The sequence below is a fragment of the Stegodyphus dumicola genome, chromosome 8 (assembly GCF_044657685.1).
Source record: "Stegodyphus dumicola isolate Sdum_Otavi_A_Nest chromosome 8, ASM4465768v1".
NCBI classification, from domain to species: Eukaryota; Metazoa; Arthropoda; class Arachnida; order Araneae; family Eresidae; genus Stegodyphus; species Stegodyphus dumicola.
In genome coordinates this window covers 30,996,066-31,021,965 of record NC_140775.1, presented here as the reverse complement: position 1 = coordinate 31,021,965, position 25,900 = coordinate 30,996,066, and the positions used below count along the sequence as shown (strand labels likewise).

The 25,900-nt window shown below is 33.6% G+C and overlaps 1 protein-coding gene across 1 annotated transcript in view; it reads right to left on the bottom strand.

The window, feature by feature from the left end:
- The window catches only part of LOC118200102 (uncharacterized), a 140,949-nt gene that overhangs the window by 48,363 nt on the left and 66,686 nt on the right, over positions 1-25,900 (bottom strand). The window contains exons 10-14 of the mRNA XM_035372026.2: positions 25,575-25,610; positions 18,106-18,167; positions 15,357-15,520; positions 7,773-7,888; positions 1,019-1,107 (exon numbers count right to left, since the gene is read on the bottom strand). Of these exons, the coding sequence (XP_035227917.1) occupies positions 1,019-1,107; positions 7,773-7,888; positions 15,357-15,520; positions 18,106-18,167; positions 25,575-25,610 (467 nt within the window). The remainder of the gene's footprint in view (positions 1-1,018; positions 1,108-7,772; positions 7,889-15,356; positions 15,521-18,105; positions 18,168-25,574; positions 25,611-25,900) is intronic.

The following is a 25,900-nucleotide window of genomic DNA, read 5'->3' as shown; positions in this document are numbered from 1 at the left end:
GCCAATCGGCATGAACGTTCTTGTCGAATCGGCATTCTTGTTGTTGCTTTTTTTTAAAAGACTTACAGAATGACAGATTTTTAACGTACTCTGCACAGCCACAGTGGTTGTAAATATGTGTGCGTTATCCAGGATTAAACTAACTAAAATCTAGGCCAATCGGCATAAACGTTGTATCAAATAACTCCCATATAGAAAAGTGGCATTTATACTTATACAGCTCAGATATTCGTTCCAAAACTATTTTATACGTTATGTGATATTTCTTAGAAAAGAGAGTCTCTTCAATCCATGGACATTAAAACAGGATAGAAAAGTATGCATGATGCTGAGTATAAGTCTTTTATAAAAACTATATTTCATACTTTGTAAGGATTTATTTATTTTTATCTAATCAGTTATTTTATGTTCAGTAGCTTTGCTTTCATTCTCCTTTTACGTTTTCTTTCCATAATGCTAATTTTAGTTCTCGCGTATTTAAATGAGGCATAAAGAGAAAGTATTTTAAAGGAAGGGTTTTTAGTTTGTTTAATGAGAGCGTGTTCTGCCTGCTGCAGGCCATATTACTAGTTGAAACTCTTCGACAGCAGCCTGGCTACTGCATTGCGTTATTCTTGCCATTAGTGCTTGTTACGCTGGCATAGGTTTGAGCCAACTTGCGCGTCATTCATTATGTGTAGCCTTTGGACACTGAGACTGTCCACAAGAAATTTTCGTCCCTGTGTTCTAGCCAATGATATCAAACAGAATGGAGGCAACCGAAAATACCATGGAAACGTTTCATAACAAACTGGAAATTATTTCGAGGCACTCCGAGTTTTCGAATATGTCAGTTATATAGTACCGATTTTGAGATGCAGTCACATCAAAATAGTGAATTGCATACGTTATTAATTGCAGGAAAATAATACAACTCATGAAAAATTCTCATATTTTTTACTGAAACGTGGTACATGCACTATTTTTAGTGTACATTCAATTAAATTCCATAATGAATCTGCATTGCTGTATTACTTACGTAAAAAAGTCACTGTGCCTTCTCATTTCGATTTCTGCCAATTCTTGTTGTTGCTTTTTCCGTCTTTCTTCCTCATAAAGTTTTCGCATCTAAAAAGAAAAATATACAGCGAAAATTTATTTTATATTCTGATAATGAAACTGCAGTGATGCTTCTGTAACATATTTCAAAATGAAATAGTTACATAATAACAGAAAAAGCAATAAATAAAAAAATTAAAAAACAGGAAAAATACTGAATCTAGGAAAACCTTATTAAAATTTAAAACATTTTATTTCGATAAAAGTACATTAAAATTTCAGCTACAAAAGGATTGTTACATTTAAGAAACCTGCCTGAGGGCACAGAAAAATCATTCATAATTACAAATCCTATACACACAAGTAAATACATTTTCATTACTTAATTACAATTCAGCATAACTTATTCATTAATTAATCCATATTAAAGTATTTTAATGTAAATAATTTTAATGACAAGAGCGTGAATTATCTTAAAATGTTAACCACTTAAGCATAATTTCAAAATTAATTCAATCAAACATTCTAATAATATCTATTTAATTGCACACTTATTATTCGTACACATCAGAGCACTCTTTTTATACCCTGAAAGATATCAAGTTGCTTCAATAAATTATCCATTTAAAGGTTATCAAATCTAAGACAGTAATTGTGATTGCAAGTCACAAAGAAAATATGAGAGCAGTTTTATTAACAAACAGAAAATAAAAATCAGTAATAAGAATCAATCAATGGCAGCAGACGCAGAGAGTAAAACATCATGTCGCAGAAATATGAATTAATAAGACATTTATTATTTAAGAAATGAAAAAAGAAATGTAAAGGTTCGCAATAAGGAAATAAATCTTCAACAGAGATTCGTTCGAAAGATAGATTTTCGATTAAATTCTAAAATCAACAGCTCTAAGTGCATGCTTACATGCCTTCTCTAAGTGCATGCATTGATACAAGTGCATTAATTTTAAAACTAGGTACAGTAATGCCCTCACATCTACAGGTAATGCATGCCAAGACTTCAAATGGATACGTAGAAGTGCAACGAATAACGGAAGGTATAAAAGTATAGGTTTCTGACATTCAAGCCTAATCTTTAAAGAGCAGGAAGTTGACGAAGAAACGCTGTTCTTGTACAGTATAATGCACTGTTTTAAAGGACTGAAGAAACAATAATTACTTTTTTTCCAACTTTGGCAGTGAAAAAAAAGTTGAGTAAAATACCGTCTCAGCACTGATAATCGAAACCCTCAGTTATCATATTTATAACTATCTACTGCAGGTGTTATACATTAAAAGCGAGGAATGGCGAGTAATCTGAGAATACATTATAGGATCTTGTTTTCAATTTCCACATTAACTTATTTTGTTCCAAAATGCGCATGTAAGTAACAGTGGTTGCTATTATTGTGAGAAGATAATATTAAGTGATTTTTGAACTGCTACGTTTTATAACGTTAAAGCTCATTCTTACTCGTTTAAGTATTTAAAAAATTAGTAGATGATGACATTTTGGAGAGCTTTAAATTAAGGATATACGGGTTCAACTGTATCTTTCGGAAAATACGGGGCGGGGGGACCTAATGCAATATGTACTAAACCAGCGATATCACTGATGCAACAGTATGACCACCAAAAACCGGCTATTATAATTTTTTTGTACACATTTGTTTTGGATTTATGCATATAACAAGTAAGACATATTATAATGGACATTTTTACGCAATTTGGTGTTTTTCCGATGCAAATATATCTATTATACAATACACATCTCAGTATATTATTGCTACGAATTCCTCTTGGTTTAGTTAATGTTATCATAGCAAGTTTAACAACTCACTCATCTATAACAATTCCAAAACTCCGTAGAGATTAACATTTAGATTATAATGATCTAAAGTAAAGCAAGAAAATATGTAATCGGGAGAGGTTTATAGTTTCATGTGCCCACTAGAAGCCGAAACCATTCTCTGTATTAATGAATTGAATTTTAACATAACCACTGAGTAATTCTGAGAAGGCAATTTACAGTTTTCTGTTTAACCTGAAATCTGTTAAGTCCTATGTTAAGTCCTATATTTCTGCCCTCAGGAACAATTATGGACAGGAATTATTATTATTATTATTATTATTATTATTATTATTATTATTATTATTATTATTATTATTATTATTTTTGCTGCTGCATGACACATTTTTAATTTCTAGCTGAATCTTCCAGGGATTCTAGCAGTGTAAGCAAGCATAAAAAGTTACCATTACCTGTCTGCAATACTATTTAATTAGTTTGGAAGGATATTCATTAAAAATAGATATCAGCTTTTGTTTGCATAATTTTCAAGTTTTTAAGGATTTCAGAGCTTGTATTATCTCTAACAGCTCAGGATGTTTACAAATATTGAATTGAGGTCTGATTATTTTTAAGATCTAAATGCTATCATTTAAATATGAAATAAGCAGTCTAAAACCTCGTGAACTATTCATTCAGATCTGAACAAGTAGCAGGAGAAAGGATTTCTTGCTTCTAAACAGGAAGGGAATTATTGCCACTGATATAACAATGCAAATACCAAAACATCTTCGATTCCGGAAAAATCACAAAAGGTATTTGCCAGAAGGATGTCTTCGTTGAGGATTTTCTAATGAAAATTTGACCATATTCATGATATACATGGAAAAAAATATGAAACTTCATGTGCAGCAAGCTTATTCGCAGGATCTGAACACGGTCGAACTACCAGTGTTCAGCGATTTCCCCATTATCCCGTGGTGGGCTTGTCAAGTAATTTTAGAATTTTTCTTTGTATTAATTATTTAATTATTAATTGCGTTAATTTGTATTTATTTTTATTTAATGTAAATTAATTTTCTTTGTATTATTTGAATTAATTATTTGAACCAGCACTTACTGCGATGAAATTTGTTTCCAACAAAAATTGTTTTCAAATGCTTTTGAAGAAATATTTAGCAGCAGATTTTTATACTTTTCATTGCATACAAATTACCTTCAATGCTGCGTTAGTGTTCTAAAGCAGCTTTTTCTAGTCGGAAAAGTCGACGGAAATCTAGAGCTTGTGAACTATTTTGAAAGTTACGACGTTAAGTTCACCTTCTAAACTTTCTTTTCATTAAGATTGTCTACATGTCCAGAAAGCGATACTATGCTTAAAATTCCTTTTACAATTCTTATTTTTATGCATTATCAAAATCATTATAAACTTTCAAATATTGTTCACATTCTGAATTTTCACATTTTAAAATCAATATAAGCTACTGTCTTATTTTGAAAAATGTTGAGAAAAAAAATTATTTCGAAGTAAGACGGATTTTGTTGACATAGGACGGTATTCTTTCTGCAAGTTACCAGTGTCTTAATACACAGACTCATAAGTTAGACCAAATAAAATGTTAAGAAACTCTTGATGTTCATCCCGAAAATACCCACTTATTATACTGTATTATATTTGAAACTATGTTTTGTTTCAGATGAAATGCGGATTGAGGATAAGACACCTACGCAGTTAATAGTGTTACGTGCGCACGGGTTCGTAATGGATTGAATGCGCACAGAACCGATGACAAATTGATGAAATTTGTTTTTCCCCAAAATAACACTTTACAGTACTGGAACTTTTCACAAAAAAGTACAGTAGAACTCCAACTATCCAAATCAATTCGGACCGGATCCTACTCGGATAATCAATAATTCAGATAATTGGATTTTTTCCGAAGAAAGAGTCTACGTAAACTTCAATTACTGTATGTACTGTATGCTCAAAAGGAGAGAAAAAACTATTTTTAAAGAAAAAGAGGTTTTAATTAATTAAAATGTAAAGGTAACACTTTTGAGTACATGTTATTAAGGCACTTATAAGTGCTGAAAGTCATTGTTGTTGAACATCTAGGTCAAAGTAAGCTGTCTGACGGACACTTAAAATCCGCCTGCACTTAAAATTTCTTAGCCAGCCGTTACTTGCTTTAACGAATGATTAACCAAGCTTCTGAGCTAAGATCTTAGCCTTTTCACAAAGAATCGGACCCAAAACTGGGTTTCCCAGAGAATGTTGCTGCAAAACTACTTGTAAACAACATCTTCTAATTTTTTTTTTCCCTGCATTGATTTTCTTGAACTTCCATCTTCGTTTCCAAGCAGTGTCACGAAGTTTAAAAGTGTAGGTTTGCTCCTTTTAATGTCCGAAATCGTTGATTGCCTAAAACTACGTTTCCGTCTTAATTTTTTTTCTTAAACTCTGAAAGCGATTCAGATAATCAGCGATTCGGATAGTCGGAGTTCGGATAACTGCAGTTGTACTGTACTCGTACAGCTCTTCTCAGTATGACAGAGCACAATCAGTATTTACCACTTCATATTACTAAGAACGTTGAACACAAGGCAGTGCAAAGCGCATCAAGAAGCGAAAGCTCGCACGGTGATCTCTCAGTACTTTAAACTGAACTGAAAAGTGATGCTTTATCCGGTCTTAAACAGATTTTCCCCGTTCGCCGGCAATTTTCCATTACTTTCGATTTCTCGAAATTGCTTCAAGGCATACGTAGCTACAGTTACATGGGTCGGACATAGTTACAGTTACACAGGGTTCGAACCAAAATGTGGCCAAATGGTCGCCAAACATGGTGACTTTTGGCGATATGAGATAATGATTTTGTATTTATTATATATATATATATATAAGTACTAGAAATGCAAAGAAGTTTTCCTTCATATACATCTGTATATATAATTTAATGCAACATAAAAAATTTCACAAAAATGCATTATTTAAAAAATTCTGCTAATTTTTTTTATAAGTTTGTGTTTTTATATTTACATATTCCCAATATTCTAAAGATAGCTTTACCTTGCAGTTGTAAATAGTTTTTAAATATGTTAACTTTGGATAAAATATTTTTTATAATTACACAAAAGGCGGGAAAATAATTGTAATGCAGAAAAGTTATTAAAGCCCTCATCGACAGGCTTAGTTTTCTAACGCTTTAAATTACCTTTAAATGCCCAGGTATGTAGTGCACTTCCAAACATTCCATTATTCATTTCATCATTTTATGACTGAGAACACTATTCAGAGTGCACTTAAAGGACAAATTTTACCTCAATGTTAAGTGGACTTACCCCTGTAAACCTATTTTTGCGGTGATGCTTCGTATTCTGCTCGTTTCTTGTTATATTATGTAAGCTATACTTCAATTATATATAATTTGACTAAAATCATTTACCTGTATAGAAAATTCGTCGCAATAGATTTGGACTGCAAGGGATGTCTTTATTGTGATAAAAATATGCACAAAAATTAAATAACCAATGAACTAAGTATAAATTTTAAAAAATTAATATTTTGAGAATTTTTTCTATTTTTTCCCTCAGCTACATAAATACTATCGTGGAATAATACGGTTCCTCAAAATATCGTTTAAGAAAATCCGCTTAAAGTTACTTACTGCAAATCATTCACAACAACTAGAATATCAGAATCGAAAAGAGAAGAAACATTTAGCATTTTAGAAGAAAGCATTAGGAAAATTATGCATTGGAGTTATGTGGCTTTATTTAAATTTTTCTTATCTATTTATAATAAATTTGTTTTTAAATGATTTCATAGAAAACAACGCTTTGTTATGTGCCAGTAAAGCCAATTAATCAAATTAGAAGTACATTCCTATTTACTGCAGATAAGGATATTACTTAAGGCAAAGAATGACAAAACGCGGTGATACTTTAGACCGTTGAAGCTGAAACACGTTACAAAAATCTGTTAATTTCCTTAAAAAAATGCGCGTCAGATGCGTTTTTAAATAAAATAACGCACGATACATAAAAATACAATAAGTGAATCCCTAAGATCAGAAAGGGAGTGAATCACTGTTTTCTGATTTTACACAAGAAAGTAGAACGCTTTCCACTGATACAATCACTTTCTACTCTCATCACACTATACAGCATTTTTCGTGCAGTCCTGAGAGACAAACTCAAGCCATTTCTGCATACACCTCTGTAGTTGAAAGTCTAATTTATGCAAAATCCAGTTATTCAGGATAACAATCGCTTTTTAATTGACGTGTAGATCATAAAAAGCGTAAGATAACCTTATAATAAAATAGAGATATTTCACTATTTTGAAATGCACAAAACCTCTTCTCCGAAGGCACATAAACATAAAAAAAAATTTTAGTTATTTGAAATATCCTATCACATTAGCAAACATTTAATTTTGAGTGAACAATAAAATTTCTATTAAATGAAGCGTCATTTTTACATCTCTGAATATATTTTTTTAAAGTTAATTTACTTTGTGTTTTTACTACTAAACAATTTCAAATTGTTTATGCCAATTCAAAAATTATACTTGTTTGGTTCTAGTAAAAATACAGCAGTATTTCTTTCATACTTGATCCGTAAGCGGGCCCTCAAAGTTTTCGTTCAAAATGATATATGAAAAGGTAAATGTTCAGCAAATCGAATTATACTAACACGTTTAAGCCTTCATGAAAAGTTTTTACGCATTATTTTTTAACTTCTGAAATATCATAATTTATGCATTTAAAATATATTAGAAGTTTTCTGGCTATAAATCGACCACTATATTCTTAATTTACATCACTTAAAATAATTTTACAGAGTACTAGGTGTATATAAACTACTGATATAATAAAAAAGGCCTGTTTTCTTATATCTTCAGCTTTTATTATTTTACTGTCACTTAAAAAAATATTTCACTTACTGCATCTTCTTGACGCTTTCTCAGTTCTTCTTCTTCGATGTATTCTTTTTCTAGATGACGAATTGGACTTCGGTAATGAATATTTACTTCCGTTTCCTGATACTGGTGCGGAGACGCTGCAAATAACAAAACAAAATTTATGAACCAAAATACACAGAAGTCTACTATCTTAAAATTTACATTCTAAAACGAATGACGCATAAAAATGGCCAATCAAAACATTTGCTTTCGAAGACATACACATTGAGTGGCAGTCAGTTTTGAAGAGCTAGGCGTCTGGTTTGATAATATCTTCCAATTGGGAAGCAGACGACATCGCGTGTGTTTTACGTCGCCACATATATTCATGGATGCACAGTTTTGGATGGCATCCAAAGAAAGGGTTCCGGAACAGAGCCATCTAACTCAATATAGAACACATAACGACTGTCTTCCCAACAGCGAACAATACAAATGAAATTGACTGTTAAAGATGCAATCAACAGCATTCAAGTTAGAGTTGATCAACAAACAGCTGGCTTACAAGATGTTATGTTCCTCAATCAACCATTACGTTTTTGACTAAGCAGAAAATTATCTTCCGCATTAAATTGATACTATATTAAGACGCAAGGGAAACACGACGACGTGGAAAATAAAATCCCCAAATGCAAAATCATGGGGGGGGCAATAATGGGGAATCATCATCAATAAATGGGATTTTACAAAATCTACGCCGAATACGAGGTTGTCGATTTGTCTGTTTTATAATAATTAATTATTGTAATTTCCGTAATTTAAATTTATACTTAGTAAATGTAATTTCTGTTTTTTAAAACTCTAATGAAATTTTAGCTCAGCGTTGTGTTCAAAATTTTGGATGAAACTAAAAATTTAAAGAACGCGATAAAAGAACGGATTATAGGAATTTTTGAAGCAAAATTTTGAAAACTTATATCGTACCAATGAGTGACTTGAATTACAGTTACAGTGCTTGCAATAATCTGATGAATTCAGAGTTTTTATAGAAACAGTATGTAATTGAACAACTGTGTGAGAATTTCAAAAGCATTAAAATAGGATTTTTGTATTAAAATGCATATTTGAATTGATTATTTTACTCAGTTCTGGTAACTTAGCAACTTTGTAAAATTCAAAAACTTTTGTAGACTTACACTCACTGTCCAAAATATCAATATATGTTTCTGTGCAAACTTCAGATCAATATTTATTCCAATGAGATCCTCAGACGAAATAACATTTCAACAGAAAGGCGAACATAAGACTGCAATAGGAAATCTGCATTTTGCCCTGTATTTACGGGACTATTATTCTCAAATATGAATAAAGCTTGAAGATTACATGTAAACTATATTCTACCCAAGAAAACAGCCAGCTTTCATGAATAAGAATTAAAATTGCTTTAAAGTTTCTTACATCTACATTAATTACAGTATAGCTTAGTTCTACATAAAAATACAGATTTAAAATTTAAGTTATCATATATCAGAAGGCAGTAATGCATAAAAATTTGTAATAAAACATATTATCAAAAGTAAACGAAAGAAAAATATTTATGATGGAAAATGATCTAAATTAAAAACAATGAATACACATTGCAGAGAAGATCACGTTATATTTAAAATTTAGAATGAAATTAATAAAGAAATAAATTTCAGTCGATATAGCTGACAATGATAATTTAATTTTTCATGCAGAAGACATTTAAAAATATATGGGTTAGAGTATCAAGTGCCTTTGTGCAAAATTGCGTAAATCAGCCTCAAAAAGTGCAAATTTTGCATCATCAGCTGTGCAGTATTTTGCCCAGTGTGCAATACAAAATTTTTAATGGTGCATGTGCAAGTTAGTATGCGGGAAAGTTTTATTAATTATAACCTTTTCTGTGTCGTTCCACCAAGTCTGTGCTACTGTTGTAGCTTCTAACAAAAGGTCTTGGGCTGCAATTCTGCACCTTTGGCAATCGCGATGTTTCCAGCGATGAGGCAGTTGGAAGTAAGCCATATGAAATTACCTGCTTGTATTTGGAATTTGCTGATATATCTGCATATGTGTGACGAGAATATTTACTGGCATCCAAGAACTTGAAAATATTCTGGGGAAAGTAAGTTTCAATGTTGTTCCAGACTGAATGCTTCGGCCCACTCATTAAAGCAGATTTATTCGTGCTTTTCGTGTTGAAGAAATAGTTCGTTCTACGACATTCACTCTTGTAACTAACTGAAGAATTTCGACAATTCTCATATGGTAGTTCAGTTTTTGTAATTACTTTTCTAACTGCTTCCCTGTTCTCAAATCTAGCAATTAAACTTTGTATCCGTCTTTTCACCGATGGATACATCGAAAATTTGCTAGAAACTACGTTTCTCGATTCAGCACACAACTCATCATTGGAAATATTTATACCTATCGTGCTTTCAGATCGCTGGCTGGTTTTAAAAGCATCTAGAGTCATTCTCAGGTCTGCATCACTTCTGTAATGCTCTGGCTTACTGGAATAACCATGGAAGTTGGGACCAAATTCTGAATTAGATCTATCCGATTTAATAAACCTCAAGTTAGATTTGGGTAGCGAATTTTTAGTGAGTTCTGTTTCAAACTTTTGCTTCAGATTTTGAACTGATCCTGAGATAATCCCTGAAGCAGCGGGAGAGAAAGTGCTGGGGAAGATAGAAAATTCCCTTCTTCTGGAACTTTTAGCCATTCCCATGTGAGATAAATCTTTTGGAACACTGCTAGAACGATGAACTACATTTTGTAAATGAAAATTTCGGATAGATGGATTAAAAGATTCTTTTAATTTATTTTTTATGAGCATTACGCAACCATTTTGAATATGGTGAGAGGAGTCGATTTCACTTGTCACTGACGCAGCTTCATTTGACTGAAATGAAACAGATGATGATGCCCTATCGCAGTAATCTGAGGGTACGTCTAGAGAATGAGAATCAGTTAATGTAGAAGACAAATCCAAACAGGACATTGCTCGTTCTGGCAGGTAACGGGGAGAAAAGAGTTTTGAACATACTGAAGATGGCAGGTTATCATCTACTGTCCTTAAATCACACCATGAGTAATTTCTGTTAAGATTTGTCTTTCTAGTATGCATCATTTGCTCATCAGCCGAGGATTTACTGCTTTCTAAAGAATTCCTAGGTTTACAAATATCCTCGAAAAACTTAACTTTCCTGCGAACATCATGGACTGGTCTTAGGTCTGTGGTGGAATTAGACAATGTAGAATAATTCGATAGACTCGTTCTGTTATCATATTCGCATTTTGAGGTGAAAATTTGATCGCTACTTGTTAATTCATTAGTGTTAGTTATTAGATTTAAATGATAGAAAGAATAAGGCGGTATCGATGTATTTGATGGTCCATCAAGAATTCTTTGCTGGTCTTGTTGAAATAATTGTTTCAATTTCTGATTTTGGTTATTTCTGGAATAATTTATTACATTTCGAGGCTTCCAATGAACTTCAACATGCTGCTGAACTCGAAAATATTCCATTTTATTGAATTTCTCAACTAAACTTGAAACTGAAACATTGTACCAAAGCTTTTGATATTGGAAAGAGGCATGGAAGGCTTTAATACAACCACTGCGTTCCTTTCTACTGTCAGAATTTTGAAATATTTGTCTAAGATCTTCGACAGAGGAATGCCGAATTCTCAAACTTCTGTCACAATTTTTTTCCCAACAGCCACTACTACTTTTCCATGAAATACTCACGCTATTAATATCAAATTTCTGTAATTTATTTTGACTGGAATCTGAAGTACTTTGCAAGCTCGAATAAAAATTTTTTAAGCGGATAAATTTCGGAGATTTGGTAGCAGATTGGAGCATGGAACTGATGTAACGATGATATAAGGAAACATTAAGTCCATTCGTAAAGAAATTTTGCCTATTTTTTAAAGAATGTTTCAAAGTTTGATGATTTTTATAAGGTTTTGGCAAAACAGCGGAACAATTGCACTTACTTTCATCGCCATTTTTAAAGCCTCCACAAAACTCAACAGAATGTGAAATTCCATCTGACTTAACATTTCTAATATTTCTCATAATCCTGCTAGAATTAAAAAAGTTTTGATTAATGTCATTGGTGCCTGTTTTTTTCTGAATGCTAGTGACAAGAGCATTTAAATTTTCACCAGCTTTAGAAGACTTAAACACATCAAAAAATGCTTCAATATCGGGGTTTTGAGCAATCAGTGCTGACTTATGCTTCTTGTTTTCGCAAATGGCGATTTTTGAGAATCCAGTGGGGTTTGAAACGCAGTTATTTTTAGTCTGAGTAACATAATTCCCATATTTTTTCAAGTAAATTTTGAGTGGATTTAAATCCATTTTACAGTATTGTTTTTGAACTCCCTGAGAGACAGAATGAGCAAGCTGCATTTCAAGATTCGGAGACAAATCTTTCGATACATGAATTACAGGTGGTAATACTGTTATCATACGACACAAACTAACTTCTTTTGGAATACATTCAGACGGTTTTGATACACAAATGTTACTACAAGCGATGTTTCGAGACTTCTCAGCTAGAGAAGAACTTGTTTTACTTGTTGACACATATTTTGAATCAGAAATCGCTAAATCATCCTTCATAAGCTCTTCCTGTGCAATTGCTGTTTGGATATCAGAATTTGAGGCAGTCATGGATTTAGGCTGACCCTGAATTTCGTAAGGAGAAATTTCAGATAAAATATTCTTTTCTTTTCGTACACAGTTATTCAAAGATTTACGAAAACTGATATCTGTATCAACAGAAGAATTCTGAGCAATTAGTTCTGATGGTAAACAATTAGCATAATTTAATTCTTTTAAACTATTTAGTTCCAAATCCGTATAACTGCAAAATTCTGTTGCAGTTGGGTGCCTTCTGCAGCATCTCATCCCGCATTGAGCATTTCTTATAAATTTATAATCCGGATCTGCGAATGAATTCAAAGAATTCGGGTGTTCGCTTATTTCAACGCTATGAGAAAAGTTTTCCTTTCCCAGGGAATTCCCACTGGCAATATTTCCATTGACAGGCTTTGTTTTAATATTTCTAATATTTAACGCAGGCTGTTTCACATAAATTAGTTTCTGAGATGACATTTCTCGTTCTTTATCTAATACAGAAATTGTATTCTCAGATTGAGAACTGTTAGAAGTTTGAGAACGCTGACCACTCTTAGAACAGTTGGGAGAGTGGTAGATACTTTGATAGCGCTCAACATAATTTTTTTCCACTTCTATTGGAATATTTTGGGCAGATGAGCTGTAAGAGGATGAAAAAGGATGAATTTCTGAATCTAAATTGAACTCATTTACATTTTGCCCATTAAATATTTGATGTCTACTTAAACTACAGTGATGGTTAAGAATATGAGAATGATAATGCCTCAAATTATTCAGTTGACAACATAGTTCTTGACTGAGATTTTGGGTTGCATCAAAATTTGTGAAGTATGTCGAATAATGATGGTAATCATTTGTGTTAGTGCCTTTAAGATGCTCAGAAGAGATCTGAAAAGTAGCAGTAGCATTTTTACGATGCTCAGCAGGCAAACTGGACACAAAATCTCTTCCCAACAGACATCCATTTGAAGGATTAGTAAACGAAATACAGTCTACACTGCTCACTGGACTTTTGTATTCCTTGCTTATATTATTATCCCATGAAGACGATTTACGCAATTTAAGAGTGGACCGAAATTTAGATGAACATCGTTTTGGAGGTTCTGGTGCAGAATATGCACCAGACATCTTTAAGCCTTTTAGATGTGATGGTGAACTTTTGTTTACAGGTCTGGCCCTAAAAGTGTAAGTTTCAGTAGTTGAACGCAAAGTGTTGGGGATATGTTTGTGATAGTGGCAAGGCGGCCAAACACCATATACATGAGATCCTGGTTGATTCTTGCAGATCAAGGTGTCTGAAATATAGGTAAAATAATTTAATAGGTTAACGAATAATACTTTAATGACTAAATGTATTCTTATGAACTAAAATTACAGCTTTGAACTATTGTTTATGCAATAATCGAATGCCTTTGCACTTCTAGCATAATCCTAAACCAAGTTTATAAGAATATTAATTTGTTATGTTTTACAGAAAAGAGCAGTACGAAACTTTCTATGCGTTACAGAAGTCAGAAACTTTCTATGCGTTACGGAAGTTCCTCTACAGAACAGTCTTTTACGGAAGTCATAAGCCCTTATGTAACAAAATGTGAAAATAGCGAAAAGTAAATAAGCATAGATTAACGTTAAAATGATATTTAGAAAATAAATTTGAATTATTTCCTATTGTGTTTCATATCATCAATGAGAGACTGCATTAATTCACACCAATTCCATATTCAACATGCCTTGACACTTGACATTTGACATTAGAATGATAATACACTTGACATTAGAATTTATTGAATAATCGTATTTTTTGTTCAATACTTTATGATCCGTTTTAAGTAACGGATATATAAATAATTTTAAATTTCTTAATTAAATCACGAACAGCTCTCAGAACAGATTCTTTATATACGATACTTGGTAAAATAAAAATAAAATGTAATTACAATTTTTACAAAAATACAATTAAAAAAAATTAACTCTTAAACGAAGCCAGCAAAACATTTTTTTAAGCGTTTTTAACATGAAATGTCACATTTGTAATGAACATTACTGAAAGGAAAAAATTCACTTATTTTTCACAATTTATTTATTCCATCTTGAACAATTAAATTTTACTTTACATATTATAATGAGCCATACAAATTCAGTATAGGAAATTTCATATAATCTATTCAGAATGGTAACTCTCATTCACAGAATTACATAGATTTATTTGGTACTCCAATAGCACACACTATATGACAGTAAGATCATACTAGTGGTATACATTACAGATCGTATCTTCCTGCTGAAGATCAATAATAATCTTGGAGTAAACTTATTGACTTTTAGTGACTGAACAGGTAAAAGTCAGATGGTTATATTAGATTATTTGAATATGGCAAAACAAGTACGAACTATCAGCCTGATGGAAGGGATGCCTTCATGGAGGATTTTATCAGGGAAATTGGCTCATATTCACAATGCACATTGGAAGAATCACAAAAACCAACCATGCAGCTAATTCAATCGCCTGGATTCTAACCCGGGTCGAACCACCAGTATTCAACGGTCTTAAGCACTCAGCTACTGATGAGGCTGAGTAGTGTCAGATTTATATTTCACTAATTAAGCTAATCAAGTAATGTCAGGTTTATATTTCTTAAGAGCTACTCAACTATCTCTATGGCAGTGGAAACTGCGCAAGACTAAATTTTATAGAAAAACACCAGAAATGCTATGACAATGTTTGATCTTACACGTTAGATCTGATTAATTTCTAGCCAAGCTTTCCTTTAATCCAAAGTAAACACAGTAGTTTATCAATATAAAGGAACAAAATTATAGCATTCCACATTTAACATGGAATTAAACACCACTTAACAATCTTAAGCTCCAAAATTCCTTCTGAAGTGTTAGCAACTTATTTAATCCTTTGAAACTTTAATTCCTTTATTAAACAAAAAAGTTTAACATACCTGCCGGCTTTTCCGGAGCTGATTTACGAAGTCCAATGAAAGGGATTTCACCTCCTTTTTGGATTTCTTTGTACCATGCTTTCTGCTGCTCAGGGTCTACATGTGGCACGCGACCCGTTTTTCTGATTAGAGTAGAATCTGATTCGTAACCATCACTAAGGAGTCTTTTAAAATATAATAAAACAATATTATACATTACAATAATTAAATTAAAATTTTTCTCACATAATTTTTATAATGGAAGAAATATTCATGCTGGGAGTGACTATATATGAAAATACGTCAAAATTAGTTGTGATAGGATTTCAAAGCATTCATACATATCAAAGAATGTAAGAAACATACATAATATATATATCATACAAAGTATTATGTAAATACTGTACGCGACTACGGAAACAGAATTTTTACCACTATTAATTTAAAAACGCAAAAGTAAGATTTTTATTAATTAATTTAAAGCATTATATCGGCGCTTAAAAATATTATTGGTTATTTGGATTATCGTATTAACCCAAATATATGCTGACCTCGCGTATAAACTGAATCTGCAGTTTTTAAGTTATTTATTATATAAGAAGGCTTCACTTATTATCATATAACAAGGCTTCACTTAGATGAGCTTAACTTAGATGAGCTTATATCTTATTAAGAATATACAAAATATTCCTCTTAGTATATAAGAAATCTTCCCACATAAAGATTAACACAATAAGGATATTCCATATCAAAGACAATTAAAATGTAAAATTAGGCAAAAAGGATCCTTAGTTTGGCATAGATTTTTAATAAACCTCTATTGATTTAGAGAGCCATCCATCAGACACAGGTTTCTCTGTTACAAAAGCAGATATCCAAGTATAAAAACGTTTTTAGTTTAACTTTTTGGCCCCTGAAGAAGAGGGACATGTGTTTGATCACCCCTGAAAAAGAATTTTTCAAAATCTACGCCAAACTTCTAAGATTGTTTATAATCTAATTTTAAGTTTTATGGTCGCGCGTTTCTCTTCCTATGTATTTGACAATGAAAATGGTTTAAATACAGTGTTTTGAGGTCGCACCAAATAAGTGTATTTTCTGTTAGCGTAAAAGCTAAAACACAAAGAACAAATTATAATACAATTTCGAAGATTAGGCTGATTCACATAAGAAGGTATAAATTTTATATGGGATTTTTTTAAGGAAAAAAGCATCATCTTACCTTCTGACCAAGTATGGTAGTAGAAGAACACGAAATAAAAAATACACTTTACTTTCATTTATAATTTCACCATATTTTATGCGATTTTATTAGTTATGTCAAAAATTATGACAGAAAAATTCAAACACTATAGTGTTTTCATTATTTCCACAAACAAAGCTAGATGATATGCGGTATGAAAAAGTGCATAATACAATAATTATCCCAAAGTTAATTCCTAAATATTATTCTGAGATAATTTTATTCAAAGATCAATAATATTTCTAGCGACTATACATAAAATATATTCGCAAAGTCCGATGTGTTGGACAACATTTACTTGAATACCAGTTAAACAAAGAATATGATTTCAATATTAAATCAAATGCTATAAATTTTAACTGTAACAGTTTTAAAGAAATAAAAGATTTAATTCATTTCAACTTCAAATCATTACAAACTCTTTTCTTATCAATATAAACACAGTTGCAATAAAGTTACAATAAGCTATACTGCCCCTAAAACTTACGTTAGTTACCATAAAATTAATGCATGCCACGCACGGAGGAGTAACACCAGTCACTTCCAATGTTCTCTACGTTTTGAATTCTATACCTTCCGCCAGAAATTTTCAGGTCTTCAACGTCCGAAACAAATAACGGAAAAGTAGGTAACGGAGGTAAAGATCAATAAATTCCATCAATTTTTTTTTCACTTTCCGGAAGAATCCCAAAATAAGTGCATCTGGTGAAATTCGCATACTTCTTATCCATCTTTTATTAATGGAAGAAGTTTCCGGAAAAGCACTTAAAGCATTAATTTAGTACGAAATCTTTCGTCAAATATTTCTTATCAGTAACCATGACGACAGAGTTAATATATAACTTGGTTAAAATAAGGTAACATTTCTTTCGGATGCACTTAAGGTAGATTTGTTTCTTTTACATCTTTTTAGAACATACTTTTTTTAAAACTTATGTGCCTATATGTTAAAAAAAAGAAAACATAACAATAAATGCAGAAACTCGCATGGAAAAAGCAAAATAAAAACAACCTGGAAAATACAAGAAAAATAAGAAATCGCGACATAACCAAAATAAAAAGCCAGGATGTGAAAAGTCATTTGTACCAGCATTCAGATAAACAAATAACGAAGTAGAATAAAATTCAAATAATAATTCAAGCGGTAAGAAAATTTAACAATAAATGTATTAGCATCATCATAAAAAATAAAACTGCCAAAGTTATAAATATTTAATAATACTTTTATAACTATTAAATTAATATAGTATTTTCCCTCACAAATAAAAAAAACTATAATAAAATAATTCACTTATTATTTTTACAGTCAGTCAGTCTACAATTTTCCTCAGAAACTGTATCTCAGCCAAAATTATTAATTAAATAATTGCATTTACCAAAATGATTCCATAATTTAACATTAACAAAAACACTTCTTGAGGTTAATAAGCTAATTTTAATGTTTAGGACCTTCAATTAATCTTCAAGCAAAGAAATTTTTCAGCATATAAATTCCATGGATACGCAGAAAAAGGGGAAATAACTTACACATTCGGCCATCGACGTGCTAATCCTTGTTGAGGTCTTGGACTACTTCCAAGATGTTCGTGCTATGAAAAAGAAGTAAAAAATATTTTTTTCTATATCTAAATTAACATTTTTTGTTAGTAATAAATTCATATAATAAGTCATAAAATACTCTGACTGGATTTTCAATGTCATTTTTAACTTCTTTACAATATTACTTGCTAAAAATAATATTATAAAGCAGTTAAAAATGACACTGAAAATCCAGTCAATGTGTAAATGAATTACAAGTTTACTTTATCTCAGTAAAAGTATGGTTAATATGAATTCAGATGATGTTTAAATGTGCATATAACTGTCATGATTTTATGTAACTATCACATGTAACTTGTACAAGACAATGTTTGTAATTAACATATGCATGCTCATACACAGGCCTTGTATGCCCATGTAATATTTATATTTATATTTTTATACGGAAGAAATAATCCCTTCTGCCAGGATGACTATTAACACTGTAAGACTTTTACAACAAAGTCAGGTCAGTGGTTATCTCAGGCAGCGCTCAATGATTCCAAATCAAGAAATCCAGTAAATAGTTGATGAACTATTTCTGTAGCTAGCAAATTATCTTCAGCTATTCTAAACATGATAAATGATGTCATCAAAAGCAGACAAAAACAGATATGCAAAGTAATTCTGAAATTTAAAAACTATAAAATAAATTTAAGCTACATTTCTCACGACTAAGAAAGTGAATGGCCTTTAAGCACAGACAATGCTAATTTAAATATATAATGGGTCAGTGCATTTTTAAAACTAGCACAGCGAAAAATCTGTTCATAACAGTTTTCGTCTGATTCTCGGATCCGTAACATAAAATTATTTTATGAACTATTTTTACTAAATACACAAAATATTAACAGTTTTATTTTGAGATGAAATGCGATCTGTTTCAAAAAAGGTAATAAACATAGCGAGAGCGATTTGATATTTCTTAGTTAGATACGAAATGTCATAAGTAAAAAATGTCTGGTCCGCGACACCTTTTACGCAATTAATATAAAATATATAAAAATCATGCAATATTAAAATAAGTAAAATTGATTGAAATTTGAGATATATTTCTGAATACATCTATAACTAAAAATGGCACTTCAGATGATGACAGAACCCCGATTTAAGACTTTTAAAAGGCCCTTTTTAAGCCTGTATTTCAGCATATCCATAACGTATCATAGAAAGTCATGCATCAGGCATCTTGAAACTATTTGGATTTAAATGTTTTAGCACTATCATTTTCATTATTTTATTATTAAGAAACCACTATAGAGCTATGTTATTTTAGAAGCAGTTCACTCTTTTTTAAAATTAGGCCTAATTAATTAATTCTTGTTACAAATTTTTAGTGCTGTAAAATTCTGTAAAAGCTTCTTTCCGGAGGACTTTAATAAGAAGTGAAATCTCTTTAAAAAAACAAGGCCAAATTTCTAAGGATTATGTTAATTTTATTAACAGTAAATTTTGAGTTAAACTTCTTTTCCTATCGATTCTTAATTTCAACTTACCAACTTCGGCCAGAACGCAGTTTTAGAATCACTTCTGAATGCTAATGAGGAAGAGCGGTATTTAACCGTGAAATTCTACAGTCTTAGAGAGAGATACCAGATATTCTGGCTGCACGTGTCCGCCTTCTTAGGTTACTCTTTCGTAAGCTATTATTACACTCGGCCGTACATTAGGCCCTTGATAGCTTCGCAGTCAATTAGCGTTAAGGAGCCAACACAGAATTTTGATAGCTTCGGCTATATCACCTTTAGTTAAGATTAGTTTAGTTTAATTCTTAGTTTCTTAAGTTCGAGCCCAAGTGTCGGCTTTATTGTACAACTCCAAGACGGAGTTTTGTTAAACTTTAGTTTGAATAATAAAGGGTCTTTTAACCCTTCCCAAGTTTACTTATTGTCTCACGAACTCAAGCGATTATTCGCTTACTAGTTCTTACGATTCTTCATTTTTAACTGTAACTTAGAATTGCACAGTGGAGAATCCTACATCTCTTAAACTGCCCTCTTGTGGCCTAAAACAAAAAATATATAACAAAAATCCTAATACATTTTAAGACACTTTAATGACTCGTGGCTTCACGTATAGACTATTTCGTGAGTTTACGTATACACACATCAGAAGGAAATTCTTCCATAAAATCCTGTTAGATAGATTAATTTTAGTATTACCAAACACTTTCATTTATCAAACATTTAAAGATATAATGATTACTTTCTGGATAATTCTAAGTCCCCCCCCATAGTATATCTATTGAAAGAAACTGATTAAACCTTTAAATTTCAATGAAAGACTACGCCCGGGTCTGATAAACGCATAACGGAAATAGTTGATAAACGCATAACGGTGTTCTCGTTTGGATTCACCTGACCGAATAATTCGGCGTTGTTTGCTGAAATTCAAGTTTGATGTTCCTAACACCAGATAAATTCAATGCCCAATCAGCAGTAACACTCGAATACATTTACTCTGGTACTAAGGTGAGATTACTATCGCCCTTCGGTAAAGACACGTTCCAAGCCACCTTGGTCGGATTAGCAATTTAAGATGAGCATAGATTTATGCTCATCTTAAAATAGAATGCACGATCGATGTGTATTACTAAGACTTAAGATTTCTCTTCACCGCACTGTACTGAAGTTTTCTATAAACTACGGTAGTCTTGCGTCGCCATACAGAAGAATTTCATCAGAACATACTGCTATACCTTATTTTTACTGGCGGAAAGTCAACTTTACAGTCTGTTCGGCTTCAAGCCAGAAAAAAGTGAAAAATCAGCGATCCTCTTACCGAGATTTAAGCTTCGGACCTCTCGATGCTACTTGTACGTGCTATCAATCACACGACAAAGACACACATTGAGGGAGAAGAGAACATTCTTCATAAACCCTTTTAACAAATAGTGATATCGGCCACGATGTTAGAGCACCGTTCGGTTACAATGAATATCTTCTCTTACGCACAACTAACAGACAGAGTGCTTTAAGTACACTGGTGTGCATAAATTAAGGACGAAGTCGAAAAATTAGCATATCAGCTGAACGAAGAGGCAGAGCGGACAGAAAGACCAATCAGGAGATTAAGTAAGGTGATGTACGGTAGCACATGCGCAGATATGCAGGTAGACGTAATGGGGGAGTGTCTGAGTAGTATAAAGCATGTTGTCGGTGTAAGATCAGTATTTCTGGCAAAGAGATTGCACGCCGTATAGCAGTTAAAATCACACCGAGTTGCTGCCTCACCGAGAAATGGCGAATAATCAATCTGTTAGACGACATCTGGATGCTTTTACCCGAGGTCGAATCATTGGGAAGTTGGAGGAAGGCCGCAGTGTGACAAGTCTGGCTGCAGAGTTCGGAATTGCTCACATCATCGTTTCACGACTTTGGAGACAATTTCAAACTACAGGAACAGCTATCCGGGGATTTAGTAGTGGTCGTCCACGAGGAACCACACCCGCAGATGACCGGTATATTGCCTTACAGGCCAGAAGAAACAGCGGCAGACAGCGGGAGAAATCGCTAGACACACGACACAGGCGACTGGACGACCGATATCGCGTTTTACCGTGGCCAGAAGACTGCACAGTGGTGGTCTGTTTGCACGACGCCCTGTACGGTGTGTACCTCTAACGCCTGCCCATCGGAGAAGGCGTTCTCTGTGGTGCCGGGAACACCGGAATTGGAGAGACAATGAATGGGAACGAGTACTCTTTACAGATGAGAGCAGATTCATTCTGAGTAGCGATTCTCATCGCATACTCATCTGGAGAGAGCGGGAAAGCCGCAATCATCCCTCGAACATCATTGAAAGTGACAGGTATGGAGGTGGCGGTGTTCTCGTTTGGGGAAGCATCATGCTTGGTAGTCGTACAGACCTTCACATCTTCGACGCAGGTTCAGTCAACGGGACCCGTTATTGTAACGAGATTCTTCTTCCATATGTGCGTAGTGGCGCTATGGGTCCGCAGTTCCTTTTCATGGACGACAATGCACCATGTCATCGCACAGTAGCTGCCGAACAGCTCTTAGAGAGTGAGGATATTGAACGTATGGATTGGCCGGCACGATCTCCGGATCTCAATCCCATCGAGCATGTATGGGATTTTCTAGGCAGACGCTTGGCAGCTCGTACCTTACCACCAGTAACGATTCCGGAGCTTCGATTGGCGCTGCAAGACCAATGGGCAGCAATGCCTCAACAACTCATTGACACCCTCATTCTCAGCATGGGCAGACGCTGTGAAACCTGCCTAGCAGTCAGGGGAGATCATATCCCCTATTAAAGACCGGATGTTTCTTGCTGGACACCCATCACAGGGATGTTTCGGCCTTCAGTCGCATTGCGCTCCATGCTACTTTTTCAATAAAGCTTCTTTTTATCCCTCTGATTTCTCTTTTAGTAAGTGTTGCTTACATTACTCATGTCCTTACGTATTGGGGATCTTACGGTATTAAATGTGTTGATTTGGAAAGCTTTTGTACAAAGTTATATTGAAAAAACCGTCTCGTCCTTAATTTTTGCACACCAGTGTATCTCGATGTATGATGAGACACAAATGTCGAGGTTTAACTTGAAACTTCTGCATATGCATACCGCATTACCAAAACGTTACAGACATTTCCACATTAACATGCCTTCACACTTTGAAACATCGGCTTCACAAGATGTTAGACGACTAATACAGGAATTGCAGTCATGCCTGCTGTAATACTATCCGCAACTCATTCTAAACGCCTACAGTGGCTTTAGGAACCAGGTGGTTCCAACAATATCCATTTGAAATTCAAAGAAAATTTACGGAAGTCATAGGATGGTTTGTAATTCAAATGAGTGTTCATCCAACCGTATGGATGGTAGTGGCCCAGCTGAAAGGTAATTTGTGTTGCTAATGCTAATATCAAGTTTTCCTTCAGTATGGACGAAAGTCATGAAAACTTGCTCGCAATCGGCTAAAACATTCCGGTAGTAAGCAATGTTTTTGGATCCCTTAAAACATATTAAGGGGTACACGCATCCCCTGAGATTGCTTCCTATATCATAACACATAATGCCATATTCGTAATGCATTTATCAAGATGGCTCGGCACAGAAAGTAACATACCCATCTACTAAACAAAGCGACGCTGATCTACAGGTATCTTATTTCGATATTCCTAGCACCGCTTTACAGCATTTATAGTACTGTCTGCTGTCTAATATTTTTTAAGATTCTGGTATTGGATTTAAATATGATTTGGAAAAACAGTGCCCTTCAGTTAATTTGGACAATCCACGCCTACCATGCTCATAAAAATAATATGTAAGCGGAAACAATTTGTTCGCTAGATGCTGATATATTCACAGGTACACTCACTGCAAAACTCTTGAAAATGCTACCTGCAAATGCTGTTATTTTGGAGACAGACTGAACACTTACTTTGTAATAACACTGGTTCCAAGACATAAGTCGCCAGTGTCGGCGCATATATCTTCATTCTGCTTGGCATATGTCTACGTGTATTTTATATCAATGCTGTTTCTAATTGTTTTGGTCATCTGTATGCATTTTCTATGCATATATACACTGCTGGCCATTAAAATTGCAGCACCAGGATGGAATGATCTGACACAAGTCAAAAATCACATGAAAGGAAGAAGAGACTGGGATATGCAAATGATTAGTATTTCAGCACATTTAGACGATGCAGGAAGGAGCAACGACATCTGAAGCATTGCATAAAAGAAAGCTGTGTAGTGGATATCTCATTCATAAAGAGCTTTTTAAGGTCGGAGTTTCTCATAATATCGTGTCATGACTCGAATAATAATAAGAAATGCTTACCAGCAAGTGTCGAAATTCGATAAAAACAGGATCGTTGCTTATCCAGAGTGTGCATTATCGTTCCGTGATATCGCCAATCGCACTAGTCGACATCCATCCACTGTCATGCGAATATGGAATGAATAGGTTGTTGAGGGTCATACTGAACGGCATGCACGAACTCAACGCCCTCCCATTAATAACGCCTGAGAAGGGCAGTGGGCATGCTTGTAGCACACCCAATATACACTTATATGCACGGACTATCAGCATGGCGACCATTACTTCGGCTTCCCTTGACAATGCAGCATTAGAGACAGACGGCGATTCTGGTGCGCCAAACGACAAAGCTGTATACAGGAGGAGCATAATGTCGTCTTTTCAGACGAATCCCGGTTCTGTGGGCAGTATTCTGATGGCCGTATACGCGTCAAGACTCCGAGGAGACCGCATGTCGCCTGCTTGCATTCGATACCGGCATAGGAGCCCTGCAACAGGTGTGATGGTTTAGGCAGCCATTCGGTACATGACACGCACATCTCTAGTTCGGATCGACAGTAGTTAAAACGCAGTTCGGTACATTTCTGACATCTTACGCCCACTGGTAGTGCTCCTATCTTCGGGGGCTTGTCAAACACCATCTTCCAAGAAGAAAATGCGTGTTCTCAGCTTATTAGCCGTGCACCAGGGCAGCAGCTGAATACCCCGATTGCTGCCCTGGCCTGAATCCAGATCTGTCCCTCATTGGAAACATCTGGTTATGGGTTGCCGAGAGACTGGCCCGCCACCCCTCTCCAGCTAATGCAGTGGATGAAGTGTGGCATAGATTTGAAGCAGCATGGAATGAGTTACCTTTTTCTGTCATCCAAGCCCAGTTCGACCTCCATGCCTAACCAGGCAAGGGCCGTCTTAGCTGCCAGGAATAACAGCTGTTTCTACTAATTTCGCATCCCTCTACACCCTCAATCTGCTTACAAATTCAATCATTTTGTCTTCATGCTATACTGTTTACGTACAATAAATACCTTTTTTGTATTTGCTTTCCTTCATGGTGTCACAATTTTAATGGCCAGCAGTGTAGATATGTGCGAGTATATATACACGAAAAATGACATTAAAAACTTATGAACCAAAAATTTTGTAAAAGCGACACCTAGAAAAATTTACACTTAGAAATTAATTTCTAAATTTCTGTAAATTAAGTTTTTACTTCTATTTTAAAACTGTTAAAAGTCCTTGTATCCAGTACATTATAAACAAAATTTTATCTCAATCTTTAAATGCTGGTACTTTAATTTCAGTGAAGTATTGTGCCCAAAGTAAAGAATAATCATTATAAAATTATCCATAAAATTATCTTGGAATTTTTTAAAAGGCTAAATCTTCTTTAAATTTGAATAAGTTCATATTAATATGTTTCATAAAAACTGTTTGATCCAGTTAAGCACATCTAAAAATAAGAACTTTGCAGAAGTTTATGATTCATGCTGTATATAAATCAATGATTAGAATATCGCCATATCTACAGAAGGTTAATCCAGTTAATTAATCAAGCAAGGTGGGTTATATGAGTCAGTGGGTTATATGAGTCATGCTGCATAGATGTAATTCAACAGATTCATACCAAATCATCCATAGAGTCCCAGAAATCGCTCCAGAACTGAAACGAATATTTTCTGAATTACTTCACAACATTTGAATAAAATTTAAGACACGACTTAAATTTTTGGCAAAAAATTATGACTTATTTAATGACTCAGTAAATCACAAGAGAAGTGGGACTGATTCAAGTATGGACCTTTTAACCACATTAGATCAACTTTCGCTTTTTCACATTATTTAATTCGGAATAAAACTATTTTGCCAAAAAATATTAGGAACCTCGAAGAATAAATTACAAAAGAATATTTAACCAATGGTCATCAATATTTATAGTAAATAATCAAAACC